Source organism: Dermacentor variabilis, chromosome 7 (genome assembly GCF_050947875.1).
Source record: "Dermacentor variabilis isolate Ectoservices chromosome 7, ASM5094787v1, whole genome shotgun sequence".
Taxonomy (NCBI): Eukaryota; Metazoa; Arthropoda; class Arachnida; order Ixodida; family Ixodidae; genus Dermacentor; species Dermacentor variabilis.
This window is the reverse complement of record NC_134574.1, coordinates 138,466,746-138,490,558: the sequence shown is the minus strand read 5'-3', so window position 1 is coordinate 138,490,558 and position 23,813 is coordinate 138,466,746. Positions and strand designations below refer to the sequence as shown.

Below are 23,813 nucleotides of genomic sequence, written 5' to 3'. Positions count from 1 at the left end.
CGCGAGCAAGCAGTCAGGCTAACAGAAGGGAAAATTAAACAAGAGATAGTAGTGTTGTCTTGTCTTGTCTTGTCTACCAAACACTGGCGCTTAACCACTGTGGGGGATTGGCCAAGACGCAGCCGGTTTTCCATATGTTTAGAACAAAAGCGAAACTATATTTGAATAGTAGAGCGTGGAACTAAAGAACTGCAATTTAGAAGTGCAATGAAAATATTGTCAAGAATTTTGATAATGTAAGTTAACATAAAGAAATGAAATAGTAGTCGCCGGAGTTGTTTTTGTTCTTTGTCCTCTTTTGCCTGAGAGTTCGATGGCACCCCTCTCATTTCCCTCGTCTCTTTCAGGACCGTAGCAACCTTGCGCATTTCTGGACATTTGATGTATGTTTGCGGCGAACCTTCCGGCGAAAGTTGCCGCATGTTAGGCTAGCTCACTCTGCTACAAGCCTCAGCAGGCGGAGCTCTCCCGTTGCTGGCTCTCTGTACCTACCCTCTTTCGTAGTTAACAGACAAAGCTGCCAAGACTAAATAGCCACTCTAATTGTCTCACTGCTTGTGTTCGCGATCAATAAATAGTTCGTCGCATATGAAAAAAAAAACATCAGTGGGGATTTAGCGGTAAATGCGCGAAAAAATGTATTACGTCACACCTTTTTTAGGTCCGGATTCATTATTGAAACCGCGTTCGCCTCCATTGCAAAGTCTTATTCAGAAGCTCACCCGACCGGCTTCCCACACTTCACGCACACACTTTTTTTTTCGATTTGATTCTCCTAATGTAGATATTGTCACGGTGAAGTGATATTTGAGAACCAGTCACTGCCAAAACTGTGAGTCACAAGTCTGAATCTTCATTTACCAAACACTCGTTATAAGGCAAAGTCATGCCAAAAATAAAGACAGGTCAACACCCAGCACACAACAATGGCGGCGAGCACAATCGGTGGGCATGGAAAATCTGGTCGCGTTAATCATTCGTCGCAGAAAATTTCAGCCAATCCTGATGCTGGACACATAACTGGCCACTGCGAACGAGCACTTACTAGTGACCGAGATTCTGAATTCCGGAACTTAAGAATGAAAACTTTTGCGAATTCGGCCCCTGACCTACGTGTCAAGTTGGTCGCGCTATTGGTACACGACTCGTCGCGCATACCAAAGTAAAAATGACAAACAATGTACGCGTGCCAATATGAGTCTCTTAATTCTACGGAGCATTGGGTCTCGGACATTCATTTCGCAAGCTATGACGTAAATGTTACGTAGAATACGTCTTATACCGTAACCTCTTAACCTAACGAACGAAGTGACATGCTTCTGCAACTAGCCGCCACCGCGCATGTCACCGAAGGCATCACGTTGCGTGCTGGAAGCGAGCTGCTAGGTTGGTACATATCACATCGGCTTGTTATAAGCATCTCATCAGGCACCTAGTTTCGCGGGCACATTGCCCGTCTCGTGATGCAGTACGCGCATCTCGAGTCTCCCATCACAGATTATCGAGGCAGAATTTTTGCCGGCCAAGGTAGTTGCCCACGTGACTCGCAAGGACGGGGCTCTTAATTCTAGGCGACTTTTGAGGGTATGTGAGAACGGTGAGTGACGTTTATGGCCTCACAAGACAGGTAAAGGTTCATAGGAGAGCGGAGGATCGTAGCGATTGATAGTTGGCGAACAAAGGGTGTCCCATTCCGGAGCGCAACTTCTCGACACGAGGAGTTTCTTTCGTCAAGGTTCTAAGGGAAGTCCCACTCGTCCAAACGTTGCCTCCAGGCTGAGCCGTACCTTGTTCAGCCGCTGTTAGTCACTTCTCTACTCAGAGGTTACGTCACAATCTTTGTACGCAGCATGCAGACAGCCTATTCCCTTCTCATCTATCCCGTATGGCGCCTTTTCTCCCAGTCCTTTGCTCCGGTACTCCATTCCCCCTTGCTTTTATGGCATTTGTTGTCAGCCGTTACTAGCTGTGGTGGCTTAGCATCTATGACGTTGCGTCGCTAAGCAAAATATGATTGTCTCCATTCCTGGTCACGGTGGACACATTTAGACGGGGGCGAAATGCGAAAGCGCGCGTCGACTCAGATTAATGTGCACGTTAAAAATGTACAACCCAGGGTGGTCAAATTTAATCGGGAGTGTTCCGCTTGCGACATGCCTCCGTCGTGATCATAGTACGAAAATATATCGTGGTTCTGGCACTTTACATCCTGGAACATAATTAGTCAACCGTCATTAATGAGTGGTCTCTTACGAGCGTAAAATTGCCATTATGAGATCGAATTATTAAGGTATAGGTGCACATGACAGCGTCTTCGTGCTCATGGTCAAAGTCACAGCCTTTCAAGCTTACACGAGTAAAAAAAAGACAAAGAAGTTCAATTTCCTTAATTCAACGCACGGATAAAACTAACGACATCGCGGTTCCTTCAACTGATACTTCTTCTTCAGTACCTGGGAAACTTCACATTAGCAAGGTATTACGCTCACTGAATGAAAGGTGTCAATTTAGGGCTAACTATAATGCGCATACTTTCGTTTGCACCGTCGACAGTCCGTGTGACATGGGCATAATTTCGGCTCGAACACTTAGGCATGACGAAGCCGTTACGTCTGTTGGGAACTCCAGCGGCCCCAACCTGGACTCGACAGGACCGAGGTGCCTGAAGCCCGGAGTTGGGGGTGCCAACGCTTTCTTTCAAACTGCATGTCCCCGGCATATCCCACCGTCCTCGTTTGTTTGCGTTTGCTTGGCGTCGTAAGAAAAAAAAAAGACACTTTCCTCCCGACCCACGTGACTCGTTTCTCCACAGGCGCCGTTCAGGAGGCCTGGTTGCGTGACGCGGTAAAGGTACAGCAACTTCGCGGTGCTGCACGTGGAAGTGCTCGCTTCCCGAAGGCGGAGAGGAGTTGCTACCGGAAGTATGAGGGCTTGCTGGGAGAGGGAGGGGAGGGGGGATGTGGATAAAAAGTTTTCCGGACGTCGACAGAGCAGTTCGGCGAGAGAGTGCGTAGCGCACAGGAACCGGAAGTGGTGGTGATGTGGGTGAGTGGAAGGAGATGCAGGGTGGGGGCTGGCTCGAGACGTTGCCGAAAGGAAGAGGAGAGGGAACGGCGCCGACGACTCTGGCGAAGCCTGAAACTCTCGCGGAGCAACTCGCAGCCGGGCACTTCGCTAATGAACGTGCGGAGAACCCGCCTCGGAGGCGAGAACAAAGGCTCAAGGCGTTCGGTAATGTTGCCGTCGACTTGGTTCGCAGCGGGAGTTCCGAGTAGCATTCCTTCACTTCGTGTTTCTTTTCTTATTCTTGCGTTTTTTTTTACTCCTTGCTTTTTAGGGTGGACTCACTCGTCCGAGATAAAGACCTTTGCCATGCGAAGCTGGTCTAAGCACACGCGGCTTGTGGTCGTAGCAACGTTGTGTCTGAGATGGTGACCGTTGCCTCCACAGCTTGCAACAGCACGAGCACTGGTGTCACTACAGACGTGGTTACGTGCGGAGACCAAACTGGACATCTGTTTTAACAGACTGGTGTGGCCGCAGCTGGGCCAACTTGAAGACAGAAAGAAAGAAGAAGAAAGCTTTCAGTGCAACCTTAAACTCGCTCTTATCAAATCTGTTTTCAGCGAACATTTAGTGGGAGTCATTGATGATTTGAGCCAACTTGAGCACGTGTCTCTTGCAAAAGCCTTCTGTGTGAGGCCGTTTTAAGTGAAAGTGCAACTCAGCTTGATGGGCACTAAAACAATGCAGTTCGCACCTCCGTTAACGAATGGTGACAACCCGTGTGCCAGGAATGATGAAAGGCTAAATTGTTTGTTGGCAAAACCAGGCGAAATAATTTTTTTTTCTTCGGCTGGGACAAGCTAACGCTCCTGTGCCTCAGATATATGCGGAAACATCAGTCTTATAGTAGCTTTGACTGGCGACAAATCCACATATAGTGACGTCATTGAAAGCTTACATTTCGATAGGAACAAGTAGCTCCTTCCAGGTGCTCTTTCCTTCAGCTGTTGGCAATTAAATTGCGAAGTCAGCAATTGGTGAGATGAATGACAGCAATTTAATTGAGCTCGTCGTTCTGACCTTAATTTTGATATTAAAACAGAGTGATGTGCTGTTAGCGTCGTCGTTATTTAAGCATCACTAACGTGTGTGCGTCCGTGCGATTCTCATGCGACATACGCCTACACGTTCCAACTTCAACCCCATTTTTGCATTATGCTTGGTGAAAGCTGCAAGTACAGAACCCAACTGCAAGTTTTCTACGCAATAAAGAAGAAAACAAGTAAATAAATAAAGAAAACGTCGTTTGATCGGAATCACAGGGCACATAGACCTGAACCAGCGTTAGGATGTTCGGTCGTTTCCGTCTTGCAGCTCACTTCTCGCAGACTTAGCGACGCCAGGCCCTTTTCTGTCGTGGCGAAAGCTTTCACCCAACTGGCCGTGAAATTTGGAAAAAGCGGCGCGCAAGCTTCTGCACGTAAACACACGCACAAACATACGCGCAAAACTTACGTTCTCCCTTTGGGCGAAAAGAAAAAAAAAGAGTGGTGTACGAATCTCTCTCTCTCTCTCTCTCTCTCCGTCACTCTTCTATGCTTTTTTGAACACGCAAGAAACCAACTCTCTCCACATAGGTCATCCTCACACTTCGACAGTTTGCAGCACAGGCACTTCCCAGCGGGTTAAGGTTGCCAAACGTCTCTTACTGGCCTCGGTTTCTTTTGTCGTGTACGCACACCATCCGCAAGGCGGTGCCTTGATGTTTTATTTCCTTCGCCTTCTCTCTTTCTCTCTCTCTCTCTCTCCCTTTTTCGCTTTTTCTGAGAGGAGGTCCCTGACAGCTTCCGCTCGTTCGTTCGTTTGTCTTTGCTCGCCGTCGCGTTCTCTTGTTCTTCTCGAGCTTTGCTCTTGTCATTAGTGTTAGCACTTCCGGCGGCAAGCCCCCTTTTGTCTCTCGCCCCGCATGGCGTCCACGTTCACAAAGCTAATGAGAGCGGCCGTGTGGTGGCTCCCAGGGCGCGCTGTCAGCGCAGCGAGCTAAGGAGAACGGCCGCGGCAAAAAAAGGAAGCTTTCCTCTTGGCGGCGCCTACACCTCGCGGTCCTCTCGCGTTTTGACGTCTGTGCCACTGCCGTCGCCTGGATGACGTCATAAATGCCACGTGCGCCCTGACTGCGAGTGGCGGTGCGGGACGAGAGGGGCGGTTGCTTTAACATTTGGGCTACGCACGAGCTCTCTTTTTTTTTTTTGGACGGCATTGGTCGTTACGCTGCCTGTCGTGTTGGCTGTGCATTCTTCGGAACGAACTCGATGAGACATAAACGATAGAAAATAGTGAGAGACAGCGCACACGCATGAGAACAAACCGACGAACGCGCGCGCACGCACTTACATACATACATACATACATTCATACATACATACATACATACATACATACATACATACATACATACATACATACATACATACATACATACATACATACATACATACGCACATACGCATACACGCACGCACACACATACACAGACAGACAGACAGACAGACAGACAGACAGACAGACAGGCCGGGAATGCGGCAAATTCCAAGTACAGATACATATGCACTGCCATTGTGAACACCTTCACTATATAACAATCACGGAAATAAAGCACAGGACAAACTTTCAATCGGAATAGGCCTATGATGATAATCGTAGAAATGCAATTATTTGGTTCGAAGGCAGGACAAACTCTTAGTCGGGATGGGTATGTAGCGCACCCTCTTCGAGGCTTTCTCTGTAAAGGGTGCACTGCCACATAGCAGCGTAGCGTTAGAGGCAGCCTGCCTTTTTTCTATCTGGTAAAGGTGGTCGTTCGCCGCGGCCCAGTTACAGCGATCAGAAATGAAAGGATGCGAGGGCAGGTAGCGGCAAATAGCGCGAACCTTAAAGAGTCAAAGGTACCGACTTTGTCGAACGTTTCATAGAGATTGCGCCCGCGACCATAGCTATTGCCAGACATCGTCATAGCTTCAACAAGTGATCACGGAGCCCCCGATAGCAAAAGAGCAAATAATTCTGGTATTCGTGTGCGCTCGTTGGACTTGCTGCTGCTTCGTGCTTTTTAGTGGCGGCAGCAATGTATTACAATGCAGTATAAACTACCTGCTTTGCTTACCCTATGCAAAGTTTGCTTTACTTTACACCTTAAGGAAGTTTGGCTTTCCCCCCTCCTTTCTTTTTCAGTGTGTAGTTTATCCATTGGACTAGCTCTACAATCTTGTACATTACTTCTTACGTTGTGCGACTATAGGTGCCGCTTTGCAAGTTTATGTTTCTTACTCTTGTTACAAACACATAAAGGTTGATGTCACAATGCACACTTCACTTTCTTTTCCTGCGTCAGCTATTACAAGGACTTTACCCGCTCATTCAGATTTTTATCCTATAACACGTCTTTGTACGACAGCATCTATAAGCAGCAACATGTACGCTGTTCTTTCTCTATTTTTTTCTTTTTTTTACCAGTAAGGTGTAGTGAGTGAACACATTTATAGCACTGCCATGTTCAAGTCTACTTAGATGGGCCTTCTCTGGACACTTTAAAGCTGCCTTTAGTAGCTTCTTATGTTTGAAGTGCATTATCCTGTATCAAATATAGGAGAAAAAAGTATACTTTTAGCTTTACGGTTGACATGCAGATTTGCTGCCCGGAATTTTCTAGCTAGAAAGCATTTAAGACGCAAATAGAAAGTGCTCCTCACCCCTGAACAGCTTCGGAGCTCTGGCGTACCTACACGCGCCAGCAAACAGGTTCGTACGGTGTCAGTGTACTTGTGACTGGCGGAATCGGTACGAAATATTTGAGGGAAACTGTAGGACTTAATGACCCTGAGGAGGTACAAGTGAAGTTGTCGCCTTGTTCTAAGGTGGGGTGCATCATGTCATAAAACGGTGAAGGCACCAACGAGATCAAGCGGTCGTGGAAAAATGGCTCATTACACAAGGTTGCCTACGTAACCATCTACAAACTAACTAGTGCATTGCGTAGGGGTTCTGGGGACGAAAGGCAAACACACCCATAACAAGAAAAATAAAAGAACAGGAAATATAACTCGAGGAAGAACATTCTGATCAACTAATTGATCTTAATGACCAACTAAATGATCAACTAATTGACGTGATTTCTTGTGTACAGTTCTATGACCAATGAACATGAGTGTGGTGCCTGTTTCAGCTGTTGGACATCTCGCTTGCCCTTTCCTGTTAACTGTGTATATGTGTATATGTGTTCAAAACAAATAATAAATAATGATCTTAGGAGCGTTAGTTAATATATGGTTAGTGTTCATACAGAACGATAAGATGCATGTCCCGTTCACTAGCGCTAAACGTGGGGATCTAAAGAAGGAGAAGTGAAATATATGACCTCCGTGCCCATACGGACGCGGACACCACGTTTATAGTAACGATCACTGATTCCGGTCTACTCGAAAAAAGAAAACTGCATCAGTGAATCTGTGGCCCAGTTTCCAGTGACATATCAAGCTAAGCTCCAAGAATATTTGCGTCTGAACGTGCGTTACGTTCCAGTTGGTCTAAGACTGCCAAAACAAGGTCACACTTAAAGTCCTGACGAAGTCATCGACACGGCAGGTGTTCAAAACAATAGCGACATTGTTATGATCGACCTGTCAAATGTTAGAAGCGTTCAGGCGTGCTTTCCCATAACAAGATGATTTCCCTCGTCCCAAAAAAGACTGTTAGCATAAGCCTGTACTTCGACCTCTCAAAGGTGGGAAAGATTCGAGTGGGCGCTCCCATGTCGACATAATTGTCCTCTCCCCCGAAAAAGCGTCACCCCTTTATGCCCCGGGCAGGCACGAAGGGTAGGACCAAGACGAGAAGACACGAATGGGGAAGAGCTCATCGATTTCACAACCTGACAGAGGCACCGATACTTTCACAAGTGTTCCAAGTTTTCCAAGGAGAGATCGACGATCGCAAGACCGCGAGGGTTTATTTAAGGCCGTCCTGGCCCCCGTGTTAATCAGAACCACTCGAGACTCGGATAGAGTCACAACCACGCACCAATGAAGTGAATACATTCTTTTCTACTGTTTTTTTTTTCATCATCATGGCGCCCGCTTTCGTCGTTCCTTGTTCTTGCGGTGAAGACCCGCCCCACCCGGTCGAGATCGTATCAGCGTCACTATGACTTACAGGAGTAGTGCTCTTCCGAGCTCACTGAAACAGCAGTCAAGCCTCTATGCTCTAACTGATGAGGTTCTACAAACACATCGCACTTCCTCACTGAACTGTGGCCTGTGAGTACAAAAAGTCCGCACTACCCCTTCTGCAGTGCGTTTTAGAGCCTGAGCAGCGGAGGTTAACAGCAATCCAGAGGAGCACTGTCCTGACGCTCATGGGACTCTCGCTGGAAAGGTCTGCAGAGCGCGGCGTAGAAGGCAGTTCGCACCTGGTTTTACTGCTGGGCGCCTTACAATGGCTGTGACTCTGTCATCTCTTTTACACTCGGTGACCCCTGTAGGAAAGTATCAGACTATACACCGAATGTATACAGATATGTGCTCGGCGAAGGCTACACAAACGAAGTTACGACGAAGCCAGACGCGGGAGGCACGAAGAAACAGCAGCGTCCGAATGGTCACGAAGTAATAAGAGCGCTACCGCGGCGGTTCGCCTTTCTCCTTTTCCGCCCGCTATACAACTGGAAGGAACCTCGGTAACGCAAAGTGACTCCGCCTTTCGCGAGAAGTTCCGCTACAACGTGCAAAGCCTTACAAAGGAAGTAACGAGGAAAACGTGGTGAGGGACTGTTCCTTATACGAGCCCGTGATAACGGGGGAAGTTTCGGCGGCCGCGACGGCTGTCTTCACCGCACTACCCGTCCTTGCGCCTTGGTTCTGGTTCCTTTCTATTATATATTTTTTTTTATTCCTGGGATGCCGAAGTCGCGGCACGGAGGCGAGTAACTTGTGCGAGGCAGCGGGAGGCGTAACGCGGCGGCGCGCGTTTAAAGACCGCCGAGACGCGGTTGCCGGTGGTGCCGGTGAGATAAGAAACGCGTCAAACTCGCGTAATCTTTAGTTTCTTTTCTTTTTTGTATTCCCCGTCCATTCTTTGCATTTACGTCCCGCCCCCACCTCCCCCCTTTCCGACTCCGCCGTTACGCTCTCCATCTACTCCGATACCGGGGAGTAGCCGAAGCTGTGAGAACTCCTTGGTGCTTCACGGAGGGGCAGACCAACGCTTTTCCATTGAAATTCTCTGGTGCTTTGTTTCATCCTAGTGCGGACAGTGGGCTGGCAATTGAATTCTGTTCCCAAGGAAACAATTTTTTTTTATGAGAGAGAAAGAGAGAGAGCTCATTTGAGGAAACACAGAGAGGTCGGCCTGTGGTAATAGTCCTCTAGCCGGCTACTCCGCAAGAGAGATGGGAAAAAAGAGGTATTACAAGTGACGATGAGAATAGACAATAGGATGCGAGTAAATGCGTTCTTGCCGCTCTCCATATTGTGGTCTGTTATGCCACACCTTGTTCTTTCTTGCTCCATTGAATCGCCGGAACTGTGAAACAGTGGTTTGCTTGAGAATTCACCACAGTAAAAAAAAAAAAAAAAAGTCGCAGTTTCGCCCGAAAGGCGAAGCATGGATTGCGATAGCAAATTAGTGGACAGCTATAAGAAGTAAGGATAGTAGCTTTATCGGCCGTATACACTTGTAAACATAGGCGCAGGAACTAAATTAACAAGCATGGTGTCACGCACGCACAAGCAAACATGAACATAACTGATTCGATGACCGCGGAAACTCGCTGTCATAACGCTGGTGCGATGAAACGCGTGAGGAGCAGCGAGCGAACTGGTTTTCGTGCTGTCTGTAGCTTCAACGAAAAGTGAGCGCCCAGAACACGCAGCACGCGCAAAGCTACGAGTCGCCGACGCACCTAGACTCTGCCCCCGACGCGGATCGCTCTCAAGATACGGCCGCGCGACGGCGTGCAGCCGCCACATGCGCAGTTGCCGCCGGAGTAGAACGCCCCCCTCTCTCTCTCGTCTTCCCCGGGTGCCTCGCAGCGTTTGGTGCGCCGAGCACGGCGGAAGACGGCGCGCTTCCTCCCCGCTTGCGTCTCTCTCGCGCGGGCGAGATTGAGCCGCGTTCGTCGGCCCCCTTCGCACGCCTTCACCTGCACACACAGCGTAGGGCTCGCGGCGACGGTGTTATCGGCCTTGGACTTTATACAGAACCTCACGGCGATGGTGACGCCGACGACGAAAATGCGCTTGGAGTGTTCATATAATTGCTATCGCAATATAAGATTGATTTTGCATTACGCACCAGTTCCATGTGTTTCATTTGTGCGTGCTTAGTGAGTGAGTGAGCGAGTGAATGAGTGAGTGAGTGAGTGGGTGAGTGAATCAGTCAGTCAGTCTAGCAAGGCGAGTGCCTACACAGACACCTGAGCGGCAATGGCGTTGAAATGCTGCTCACGAAGGGGGGGGGGGGTGCAATTAGGTAATTCTCACGAGCTTGGGCTTAAACCTCAGATGAGCGATATTGTTCCGGTGCTTTCCACTATGACGTTTCCAATTACCTGGTGTTCTTTATTCTGTTTCATCCTAACAACTGCTTATTTGTTCAATAACAGGGGAACAGGTAAGGGAAGAATAAAATATTAAGAAAACCGTCCTCGTACATATGTGCTTCCGTTCATTCATTCATTTGATTGGTGGTTTGGTAAACCGGAATTCTCTTCCATGCCATTTTCGACTGGTCTTTTTTTTGTGTGTGTGTGTGGCTCTCTTGGAACCAAGCAATAGCTAACGACTGTCACGAGACGAAGTCGTTTAACTGGCACCTAATGTCACCAGATTATCTTCTAAAACTTCTAAACATACAACTTGAACGCGCCGTCTCAACGGATTTCTACCGTCGCCGTCTATGCGCTCGGACACGACCTATCGGATTCGCCGTCACAGGGTGCCAACGGGGCGACGTCCGCTCCGCAGCCTGGGGCCTCCGTAGCTCCCTGTCTCAAGGCGAGGCGAACCAGCAGGCCCCGGCGCTCGGACCCCCCTAGTTGCTTCTAGGCACGGAAGGCAACGGCGAGGCGCAGCGTAGCACCTCGCGAGCTCGCTGAGTGGCCGCCGACCAATCACCGGCCGGAACGGGGTGGGCCGCCGAAGCGTTTACGAGATTACGCGCCGGATAGCGGGGTAGGCGCTCGCCGCGCGCAGTTTCGCGCCAACTTTGCCCGGCGCCGACGCCAGAGGTGCCCCGTCGAGAACGAGCGCACCACGCCTGGCCGCTGCCGCTTGCTGTTCGAATCGACCGTGAATAAACGAAAAAAGAAGAAAAAGAATTGAAAGTCGGAGAGGCACGGCAGCTGACTTCGTTCGAAACGGCCAGCATGTTCGATTTCGCCGGTTGTAGCATTGGGACGCCCGAGTGCTTGCGTAGAAGGAGGTATTGATTTCACGAAAGCACAGCGTTCACGAGAGTAGGCATAGCGATCACGAAAGTAGGCGTAGCATTCATGGAAGCATAGCGAAGGGGTGGGCGGGGAGGAGGCTGTGAAACTGACTGAAGTGTTGGCTCGTTTAGTTCACGGCCGGACAAGTGTGGTCAGAGATTTTTTTTTCGCTCGTCTGTCAACTTATTGCAGTTTGCGGAACGCTGGAGCACACAGATCATGGCTTGTAGCGCCATATCGTGACACTGACACAAAGTAGAATGAACAAAAGTATATCTTCAACTGAACGAGTTCTACACATACGCTAGTGCAATGGGAACATCAAAAGGAACAATCATTGTTGTGTAGTGCCCAGATCTCTTTACAATTTTTCTCCTCTTTCTTCGCGAACATTGGCACAACGCAGAAGCGTCTTTAAGGCATTACTTTTGAAGAAACGTTCACAACGATGCATAAGGTAATGGGGGCAACCGAACTAACCGAATGCCCTTGACTTTTAAACAAGCTGAGTGGCATGGTTGCGAGACGTGAGGCAGACGCTAACAGATAAACCGTACATAGAATCACGTGACATAACGGCAATCAACTTACAAGGTACTCCGCTTGGCACTTGGAGGTTCGTTTACAGTTTGACAGTTTACAGTTTACAACGAATAGTAGTGTATCGGGCATTTATTATGCCAAATTAACATTGTCCCTTTGAAGCATCTCGCTTATTGCTCAAAACGATTCTACCTTATATTTTTTCGCATCGCCGATACCAATAAAAAATGACTGATCGATGTTCTTATTCGCATTCGACTCTCGCTCGTTACGGCATCACATTGACTGTTCCTTGACACTTGTTAATTTTGCAGAGTAAGCCACGCATTACGACTCTCCGCACTTCAGTTGTAATGGCCTGCCCACGTGTCTTATCATTATCACCTCGTCGATACGCGTAGAATCTACTTGCATTCTTATAACACCTCTGCCCCCCAATCCACCATTGTACATGTCGGCACGAAGCGTACGCTACGGTTTTATGACAAAGTGCCTTCCGCGATTCCTTTCCGGGTCACACACGTACTCGCACTTTCGCCGCATTAGATGTAACCGCCTCGACCAATCCGCGTGCAGGCGAGGCTAGAAATTACCGCGTTCGCGGTCATCTTCACATACCTCGCAGTCTGTCTCCATTTACCGAACATCGCACGCCCCCTTTTCGCTCCCCCGACTCGCTCGCGCCTATAGAGAGACTTCGCGGAGACTCCTTAAGCCCACACCGCGTTCTTTTCTTCCGAGACCCGCGCCACTTTCGGAACGAGCCAACATTTCGTTCGCCGCCTCGCGAACTCATTCTCGAGCTCCGCGCGGTGCCCATTCCGAGTCGACGAGGAACGAATGTTTCATCGGGCGCCGCGCGGCGTAGCCTCTCATATATATATAGAGGCAGCGGTCGGCGGTTCGGTGCCGTTTCGCATTTAGGGTTAACAACTGCGCCGTCGAGCCCGCAGGATCATTCCCTCTACGGAGACGGGGCTAACGGGAGAAGGGGCTCCCTTTCTACTCCCTTTTCGCCCTCTCCCATCGCGCGCTCAGTTATTGATGTAGGGCATCATCGTTTGATTAGCTCCCATTTGAGCCCAAGCCGGTAACGAGGACGATGGAGGGGGAAGTGTGGGGGGAGAGGGTGTTTGAGAACTTCTCTCCCACGCGCAAGGAGAGGAGCGCGCCTGGCGTCGTCCACTTTGGAGGCCGAAAGAACAGGGCGCGCCGAGCTCGCTTCGCGACTCATGTGAGGGAAGGGGAGAGAAGCGGAGGGGGGGGGGAGGAGTCCTGTGTCCTCGTGTTAACAGTTCCTTCTTCATGGCAGCGCACTCGTCTCGGAGAAAGCTACTTGGGCGTTAAGGCGAGGACATTCTAATCGCATTAGGTGGCTGGCACCCCCCCTAAATGACCCCTCTCCAGCAGCCTGCGGCACTGCATTTCTCCTGCCCCTCCCACCCTCGTACCCGCCCGTACTCCAGACTCCGCGGGCTCGTCTAAGACCCCGTGTTCGCGATCCGCGTTTTCGGAGCCTCGGAGTCGTCGTCGCTGACACTTCCTCGCCTCGCTCACGGTATCCCACAGCCCTAGTACTTGTACGTATACTCTTCCGAGCCGCTGACGTTTTACCTCGGGCTTCGGTGTGTGCGTGTCTGCGCGTTTGTACATGATTGCTCTCGCTCTGCAGTCGTTTCCTAACGAGCTTCGCTGATGAAAAGAGCCCCCCCCCCCCTCCACCCATCCAAACATCGCCGTCTCGTTTCCTTGCACGCGCTCGTTACGTGGCTTCTTCTTCCTGCTTTTCTGTTTTCTCACTTTGCCGTTTTGCGCTGGGCAGCGTGCAGTCTTTAACTATACCGTTCGAGCAAGAAAGAAAAAGGAGTACCGGTGACCCCTTTTCCTGGGATAATATTTATCCATATTTTACTCTATTTCAGATGAGCATTCCTGTGCATTCCCTACGATCGTTCCAAATTTAGTTGGGCTGTAGCTCGAATGGTTCTCGAAACGCATTTTCTTCAGAATGCGTACTTCCTTGTCGTGTGTAACTTATTATCTTTCAAATTTAGCTGAGCCACAGTTGCCATGATGCCGCAGCATATCGTACACGGACGACGAACTAGCGCGAGGGTGCCGTGATAAACTTTGTCCATTTTGCGCACCTGCTTCGGCAAGTCGACTCCATTGAAAGGAATAGATTTCTTGGTCTACTTCACGTATTTCGAATGGTTGTACCGGCGGCGTTCTCGCGCGATAAACTTGAGTGGGAAGGAACTTGAGAGAGCAAGGAGATAAACGAGGAGGAGAGTAGAAGAGCGAAGAAGAAAGCGCGCCGTTGGGGGAGGAGATGGAGGGACAGCCGATTGGTTGGCGCAGGGGACAGCGGCCGCACGCAGGGTGACGCCAGCAGGTATCGCGCATGCAGTAGTGTAATGTCTGATGTTTGCGCGTTGTCACTATCGTGCAGTTATCACTCTGGTCAAGCACGCCCAAAGCTGCATCGAAACTTCGTTAACGTTGCCACCGATTTTATACCGAAAGAGTCTAGCGTATTCAGGTTACGAGCGTGAGATATGCCGTGAATCAGTGGACGGAATGAAGATATGTAGCAGGGTCGCATTAGAAAGCTACCGCTGACGTTGGCGATAACGTACGAGGCTTTCTGCCACAGTTTTTGTTCGCTGTTCTTCATTTTCTTCCTGTTCTCCTTTGCTCTGCACTCACCATGCGCCACCTTGTATGGGAGTCTTGCGGTATTGAGCAGGTCAGAATCTACCAGAAGCGACCACGTAGAGAGACTGGTTTTATTCATAAGTGGAGAAAACAAAACAAAAAAAAAATCAAGAGAGCTGCGCGTGCGAAGGCTCTATAAAGCGACCTGCATAGCCCCCTTACCTATTCCTTCCTCAATTCGGCCTAAGTGACTTTTCTGCTTTATTAAACTTACTTTCTAACATTTTATGAAGAATCTAAACTCAACTTTTGCTACTTGTGTTGACGCAACATTCGCCGCGCGCGCTCGAGCAGGCGCACGAATCGCGCAGCAGTCTGGAGACAGTCGTCAAACACATTGCGCATTCATCCCAGAATGTGCTCGCACTGAGACATTTCCCGTACACGCATTATAGTGAGCGTGTTCAATGCTGGTATTTGCTTTACCTTGCATGCATTACCCGCGACGACGCATGGTCCCCACCGCGACCGGCAATTGACCACTCGACCCCGCATTCCGCGGAAAGAGATGTCTACACGGCCCCCTGATTCCCCATTCCTCTAATGCTGGTAATAGTCTTCCAGATCGCTCATACGCTCACCGACGCGCTGCTTTCCATGAGGATGACGCTAGGTCAGATTTTTCTCCCTCACAGCGTGGCCTAACATGTCCTCCTGACAAAAAAAAGAAGGGGGAAGTGCCACAAGAAAAAGGTAATAGTAAACTGCATGTTCGGAAAGACGAGTATTTTGAGGCGAACGTAGGACGGTGCTCCCCATGAAAGGCAACACCGCGGGGCTACGCGGCCGCAGGAGCAGCAGTTGGCGGGAAATAACTTTAATTAGGCACGCGTAGACCACGCGTCTGTGTGTGCAAGCCAACTGTGCGTGCAATATCGGGACGAGTCTTGGAGCGTCGTTGCTCTCTATGGAATACTTACGCACACATTCACCTCTCGGGACTTGTTCTTCCTAAGTTGGCACCCTCTCCCGCTCCTCTCCATCGTACTCTTACTCTCGTCTTTCGGCTACAACCCAGCTACCGCAACCACCACCACGTCTTTGTTTTCTTACAAAACTCCGTCGTGTTCTTCCAGTAGCTGTCTCGTTCCCTTCCTCGGCACCGCGATACTTTCAAACCATCCCCTTTCCTCGTTTCACTCGCTTCAACCCCTCTCGTTCGGCGCGAACGGCCGGCATTCGCCTCAATAGCAGGCTCGCTTTACCCTTTTGAACTCGCGCGTATGTGGTTCTCGAGCAAAGTATCCCTCACCATGCCTCCTCTGCCTTCTCCCCTTCTCAGCCATGCCACTCTTCCCCGCGATCCCCACTTCTTTTCATCGTTCATCCCCGTCTCCCACAGCAACCGCCGTAGGCCTTGTCGTGCACGGCGAGTGTTCGCCCTGAGGAACGCCCTTAGCGTTCTTGACTGTCACGCGTATGTGTGTGTGCGTGTGTGTGTGTGGTTTCGAGCACATTTACCTACGCCCACTTCCTCCTCCGCTCCCTACTCCACAACCCCCGCACCCGTGACTCCCTGCGCTGGTGCCCTCCCCACGCATCAGCTCTTTAGGGATAAAGGGTACGTGTAACGGCTCTAGATTAGGCTGCATTGGCGCACAAATTATGCGACTGCGCGAGCCCCGGTTCTTGCCCTGCTCGATGCTGTTCCTTCGGGTTCCCTATTTCTCCCCTACGGAATGGCGTCAGCTTTTAACGCAAGCTGGACGGGAAACGGGAGCGAAGTAAGACAATTCGAGGGAGAGCGTTTTTTCTTTCTTCGGCTGAGTCACCAGCTGGGGTGAACGACGCGATCACAAGCGCTAAGAGCGCCATTTATAGCGCTCTCGTAGTCAACAAAAAAAGAGGCTAATGAGTTGTGGCAAAAACGGGATTAGTTGTTTTTGAAGGTACTGATGAATGGGTGCAGGAAAACAGCTGAGATAAGTTTGCTGCCCTCTTTCTGCCAGTCTTTAGGAACACTGACGACACGGAGTTTAGCGATCAGTGTCGACGCAGCTATCGAACAACCTGTTGCGGTTAGCTCACTTGCTACGGCGTTCAGCTGCGAAGCACGAAGTCGTGTATTCTATTCGGGGCCGCGGAGGTTATGTTACGAGAAAGGCGGCGAAACGAAAGAGAAAATGAGCTGCGTTTCGTTTTCTGAGCTTCTACTACACCTTAATGAACCCGTTGGTAATCAAATCTGATGCTGAGCTTTCCCTGTCCCTCTTCTTTTTAGACAAACGCGCACACTGAAGCACACGCAATGCCATCAAAAACAGCCCGCTTGTTGCTTAGGGCTCTTGAATCCGATCATTCAGTCGAATCGACTTAGTGTGGATAGCTACTGAGTGCAGTCACAAAAGAAAAAAGGACAACTCAACGGCGCGTAACTTTAGTGCAAATGTATAGTTTATATTCCCGCACCCAAAATTGAGGAGGTCGCAAGTGACGACATTCGAACCGGTGATGTGCTTCACAGCTGCACGTCGGCCATAGATGTATAACCACTGAGTTAAAGCATGAAACACGGGCGCACATACATACATACATACATACATACATACATACATACATACATACATACATACATACATACATACATACATACATACATACATACATACATACATACATACATACATACATACATACATACATACATACATACATACATACATACATACATACATACATATTTATTTTCAATTAGTGCAGCTGTACAGATATCAGGCTAGTGAAAGGCTCCAGGGCTTTAATTAAAGGTTCCGCCTGGCAGATAGTAGGGAACCACTTTTCACTTAAACTCATCAAGGAATTGAACAAAACAATGTTTCGGGCGGCACCAGGAGCGCTATAACGCAAGGCTATTCCATGCTTTTCTATTCCACTTGTGCAATCAGCCCTCCACGATTGGTCAAAAAGCTCCCGATCCACCACCCACTGTGCCTGTCTATCAGGCGACGTCACGAAAACCGCGAAAACGCGCAGTCAGATATGATACGTGTGCACAGATTACGCAGCATTAGACCGAGCGAAACAAAAAATAAGTTCTGATTCGACGCCCTTTCCCCCATTAGCGTAAAAGACGTGTTTTGACCAATGGGTATTGGTCAACCGTTTTAGGGCTGCGCCCACTTTACCTGTCTATCACGCCACGTCACAAAACTGCAAGAGCTCACCGTGTCAAAGTGACGTGTACGCGTTAAAGACGTATTAATATGCCGGACAAAACTGGAAGTTTTGCTGAATAGCCGGAGCGTGCCCCGTTCCGAAAATAGGAGACGATGGCTGCCCGCCGATCGTTGTGGCACCGGCTCCTCGGAGTTGCCGGAGAGCATGCATTTATTTCCGTATAATAAAACATTTTGCGTGGCAGTATAACGTTATCGAGACCTTTCGGTACGTATACGACATCGCTCTTCCAACTCTACTTTGCTGAGGGTCTGTTTTGACGGCATTCTTCCCTTCCGTTGCATGCCGCCGCGATTTTTGATCATCCGCCGCAGGGTAAATAAGGGGAAGCTGACCAATCGCAGACTCGGGCACCACTCTCCTCGTCCGGTTATCTAACTTCACTGCGCTGGCTCGGCCCAGTCGAAGCTCTCTCCACTTGAGCGTGCCCCTCGCCTGTTCTCAGCCAATTAGATAAGGAAAACTGCTCAATGTAGATAATGCAATTCACCTTGAAAGCAAAACAAAGTCTCATTCCATAAACAAGAAACGCGTTTGATTGGGCTTTTCAAACAACGCTGCAGGTTACCTCCCCATGCTTGCATCGGCGGTTACGTGAATTCGACGTCAGGAGATTGGAATAAAAACAGATTGGAGTAGTTTGACGTTATAAGGCCCCAGGTTTGCGTTCCATGCTGCAAAACATTGTGGCAACGAGGAACACGTCTTGCGCGTGTGCCACTCTCTACGTCGCAGCTGCCTTCGTGCCGCGGAGCTCGCTCATTTCCCGTCTCGCTTCCGTGTGCACGACGTCTCACGGACGGCTCTCTAGCTTAGAAAAACGGACAAAAAATTTAGGGAACAAGAAATAGATAGAAAGACTGGAATAGAAAAAAAAAGGGGGGGGGGAGTATAAGGGACCTTCTGACTCCGGAAGCAACGAGCTCGACGTGGTGCCGAGCTTTACGCGTCTCCCGGCGCTGGCTTATTTATGGGCCACTAACTGGCCAGACGCGTGGGCTCAACCGGGAGGGGGGAGGGGGGGGCTTGAACCGCGCGCATAACCCCGCGTGCGCGTACGCCCTGCGGGGGTCGACCCGAAGGGCTCGCGGCACCGGAGGTCTTGAGCCGGAAAGGGTCAATGCCTCGTTCCCTACTTTATGTGCATTCCTGTCCTTTCTTCCCTCTTCTACATTCCTTTCTTCTTTTTTTCCCGGGGCGAAAAACGGCCGTAGTCTTCGTACTGGCGACACGCGGCCTAGGGTCACCGTTCCCGCTCCTGGTGCGCAGTGAGACGCGCGCGATTTGAACCCCTCTGCATCTGGGCGTCGTGAGATCCTGGACGGGCCTTGAAGCGTGACGTCCTCAAACTGTGCAATGGGCTACGAGGGACACCGTGTGGTGGAGAGCTTTGCACTAATTTTGACTACTGTGCTTCTTTAACGTGTGCCCAATGCACAGTAAACAAGTTGCTTTTTTTTCGGTTTTTTTGTGACGCCTTCGCCGGAATGCCGCAGCAACAACAACAACAACAACAACAACAACAACAACAACAACAACAACAACAACAACAACAACAACAACAACAACAACAACAACAACAACAACAACAACAACAACAACAACAACAACAACAACAACAACAACAACAATAAAATACTATATTTACTGTCTATGTGACACTGCGTGTAGGCATCTGCGCGACGCACGTTTTCTTTTGAACACACGAAATATTATACTGGCTTAATGTCGATGATCCTTGGCATCGCCTCATGTATATTCTTTTGACAAGACATGCCCGGTCGCTCAATAGTTGAATTTAATTCTTTACTACTGTGTCCCGACACTGGCCCATTTCGCCTTCTAATTTGGTGCACCAGCTGTAGATATGAACAGACGGCGTAGTCAAAGCAGTAGACGCAATAAGACGAGATGAACAGAACGGACCTAGCGCAGAGCAGGATTTCTATACTATCATTGAAAATGAACTTATCAGATGTCGAAATGTCAGCGTTGTCATTATTATACACGGTTGATGATCACAATCTTCTGAACTGCTTGGAAGTTGGTTATTGGTGGTGCCGCGGCATCTGCGCTTCCGATTTGATGATTTTAATCTCGTTTATTACTACGACTATCGCCGTGCATTGTCCCCGCTCTCTCACCCGGTCCTCCGTTTCTGCGTGCATGCGGTGAAAGGGGGTTGAAGTCGCCCTTGACATGCCTCTTACACTGTGACCAGCACTAGGGAAAGTGGCGTCACCAACCCCACCTTCTTTACTTCGTGTTTGGTGTCATTGGGCAGTAATTAAAGAAACACAGGAGGCAATGCTGTCGGTTGCTTCCGTCAGTGTTCGACGACGAGATGCTCAGGCACAACAACTCTACCGCCGCCACTGAAGCATACAATTTACTGCTCCAAAGAAAACATATTCGTGCCGGGCTTTCCTCTTCTTCCATGTGCATATTCACCTACAAGTAGTAAAAAAAATAATAAAGCGACCCCCGCAGTGAAGTGCGAACCCACAGCACAGTCACACTGACATCAGCAGCACTTTTCTGGACGTTTATGAATTTTCGTAACAAACCTCTCATCACCTGACATTGATCTTTCGATGACCATCTCATTACCCTGCTTGAGTCTCGTAACACCACGCCACATGCGCATCAACGTGATCAACGCAAGTTGATTACGTTCGCCGCCGCACACCCTTTCGAATCAAGGAAGAGTCGATAAAAGCTGTCGCTGTAGGCATACAACGGCTATCGCTGCAGCTATCACTGTCGGAATGCCAACGTTACTTTGACCGATAGATGTTACCGATTACCACTGCTCTTATCCACCGCGGCATCAGTATTACTTTGTGTTTCAGACAGACTCACAATCTTCTCCTCGGCGTTTTTTTTTCTTTGCAGGATGTCTACCCCCGCGTCCAAGAATGGGGACCGTAACGAGCAGGCCTGCGGCTCGGGCTCCGAAAGCATCGAGCGCCAAACGCAGCCTTGTGCCGAACAGAGCTGCCGCCCGCCGGCTAGACCCAGCCTTGTGCAGGTGAGCGCGCTTCTTTTTAGACCCGTCTGTCTCCTACTGTCTCTTCTATTACGCCGCGATATCATTTTGTGTATCTCGTACGATATTTTCTTGGCAACGTCGCAATTCTACTACACTTGATTGGCATTTAGGCCAGATAGATAGATAGATAGATAGATAGATAGATAGATAGATAGATAGATAGATAGATAGATAGATAGATAGATAGATAGATAGATAGATAGATAGATAGATAGATAGATAGATAGATTCAACGGCTAATATGAATTTTGCAACGCATTCACAACCATAGCTATTACGAGCGTTTGACAAGCTACGGTAAATATTCGTAGTCGCGCTACAGTATTGCGCTTCGGAATTTTAGAGCGCAGCTCTTTGGTGCCCGTTCCTAGGTTGAGCGTCACCGTGCCTCGGCGTAACCGCGCGAGCGCGCTCGTGCCTCTCTGTCTCAGGACACGCTCAATCACCAAGACAAGCTCTATCTATCCATCTGTCTATCTATATCCAGCTCGCCCGTTCATCGTAGTCTTGTATTATCGCTGTAAGGCACCTAACGAGATAGGCTTAGTCACCTTTGGTACCTCTAAGTAATTTACTTAATTGCCAAGTAATTCAATGAAAGTTGGCGGCATGAAATCAAATGACGACAACGACACGAAACCCTAAGGTTACTTCGGTATGACGAAGGTGATCGCGGTATTGTTTAGCGCGCTTTGGGGCGGCCGAACACCCACGATTGGACTTGATCTAAATTGCGTCATACAGAGGTGTTCCGCCCAAAAATCTCGTTCCCTCGAACACAGCTGTGCGAAGCAAGTAAAGGGAGCACTTGCACGCTAGCCCGCTGAGAATGGCGAAGCGTGCGCCGATCGACAGTGGACACGTGCTAACCCCAACGAACGCTCGAAGCTGTCCACTTTGCGCGGCTTCTGGCTTTGTATCGGCGTACGTGCTCGCCCAAGCCGCTTTCCAAGTCTCTAACGTGAGGCCAAATGGCGGCGGCACGCAAGATGTTTTACTTTATTGCCAGATCCGTGGTGAACTCTCTCCTATAGCTTTCATTTCGTCGACTTCACTCCCTTTGATGGCGATTCGCAGATACCTTGGGTGAAAAACTGATTTGTAAACCGAGACGCGCGTTCCTCCCTCTGTATCAGTAACATCTCTATAGGTGCTTCTCCTACTTTTTGTTTGTTTGTTTGCTTGCTTGCAAGAACTCCTTGCTCCAACGCCTCGTTGAGCTTCTGATCGCGGCTTCCGCATTTGATTGCGCTACACTCTACGACCGAAGTGCGGCTGGCTATTGCTCTATAGGAGAGGAAAGAAAACGTGAAGTTTCTCTTATTTTTTGTGGGCCGATGAAGAGTTGCGAACTTGCGGATAGCACTACATGGGCTAGGGCACGCGGGAAATTCGCGCGAGTCAGCTCGGAGCCGTCGTCGGCAAACCGGAGTAGATGAAATTTGGGACTTCAAAAGGGAGGACGGAGCGCGGAGCGGGGCGAAGTTACCGAGCGAAAGCGCCCCGCGTTTCGTCAGGAAAGCGGCGGCCGTATAATTTCGCCAAGAAAGCGCTTCGGGAGCAGGAAACGATAAAAAAACAAACAACAGCAAAAAGAACGAAAAAGAAACAAGAAGGAAAACAACGACACCAACGAGAGCAACCGACAAGTGCCACAAAACCAGCAACACAATTTGCTAACGTTTTCTGGTGGTCGCAGTTTTTTTTTTTTTTTCGTTTCCTTTTCTTCCTCTGAACCAGCGGCTGGTATTTGTAGTGCGTCTCTTAGAGACGCGAGCTTTCTGCCCCTCGCACGCGGTGTTCGAAAAAGCGTGTTCTTATCTACAGGTGTATTTATGATCGTCACTTTGTCGTACTTATGTACCGCCGGGGTTTTTCACCTGACAGGTTTGCGATTACATTCGAGAATGTCTTGCCAGGCTCCTGTCTGCAAAACACTGGCTGCTACCCATATGCGGTTTGCGCTGACTAATGTCTACTGCATGTTTCACGTCTTTCTTTGAAGTATTTCTTGTTCTCTCTTTGTTTTTTTTGTCGTCTGTGGCGCAACGACGAAGCGCGGACGACTCGGATTTCAAAGGACTGCTCAACAAGTCTATGTGCCACAGTTGTGGTTGTTTCTTTAGTTGTTTTTTTAAAGACATGTTTACAGTGAATAAGCTACGGTCTCCCGAAGCTTCGTGAACGTAGTGGAAACGAAAGAGAATGTTTCTGGCTCGACCTTATGAAGAGTGGTGGAAATAAGAACTTGCCAATAAGCAAGGCAAGTAGCTGGCCGCGTGTTAGTTTGGCCACGCTTACGAAAATTCTACTCGTTGTTAGCAAAGTTCTTAGAAAACATGCCTTTAAGGCTATCGCTGCTCTTCTTCAGAGGAAGCGTGACGTCACGAGCTCCTGTCGGTGTAGACACATGGCAAATGAGAAATCGTGTTGCTCGGCAACCACTACACCAATTTTGATGAAGTTTGTCGCTTTTAAATGAATAAAGTTTGAGTTTACGGACTGCAGGGAGTAACGTTTTTGTTTTGTTGATGTATTAAAAGAATCGCTTTTAGAGGTTGTAGAAATTTAAAAAGAAGGAGCGAATAATATGCAGATCCAACGCACAGGTTGGAGTCTATGTAAAGCGAGGCTCAAATAAAGCGGTTACTTAAGTTATCTACAAATAAGGGTGAAGCGTGCAATTTTGTTGACTGTCATCGTATGCAACGAGTAATCTCCTGCGTTCTTTATTTTTTTATCCAGCACAAAGGTCACAACATCGGTATCATGCACTTCTTATGTCTATGCGCCGCATCGTTCACAGGCAACGGGGAAATACAAAACTCCACATCA

At 49.1% G+C, this 23,813-nt stretch overlaps 1 protein-coding gene across 1 annotated transcript in view; it reads left to right on the top strand.

Moving 5' to 3' along the window:
- LOC142587983 (uncharacterized) overlaps nt 1-23,813 on the top strand; it is a 456,185-nt gene that overhangs the window by 84,814 nt on the left and 347,558 nt on the right. Inside the window, exon 2 of the mRNA XM_075699392.1 lies at nt 20,822-20,957. Within this exon, the coding sequence (XP_075555507.1) occupies nt 20,822-20,957 (136 nt within the window). The remainder of the gene's footprint in view (nt 1-20,821; nt 20,958-23,813) is intronic.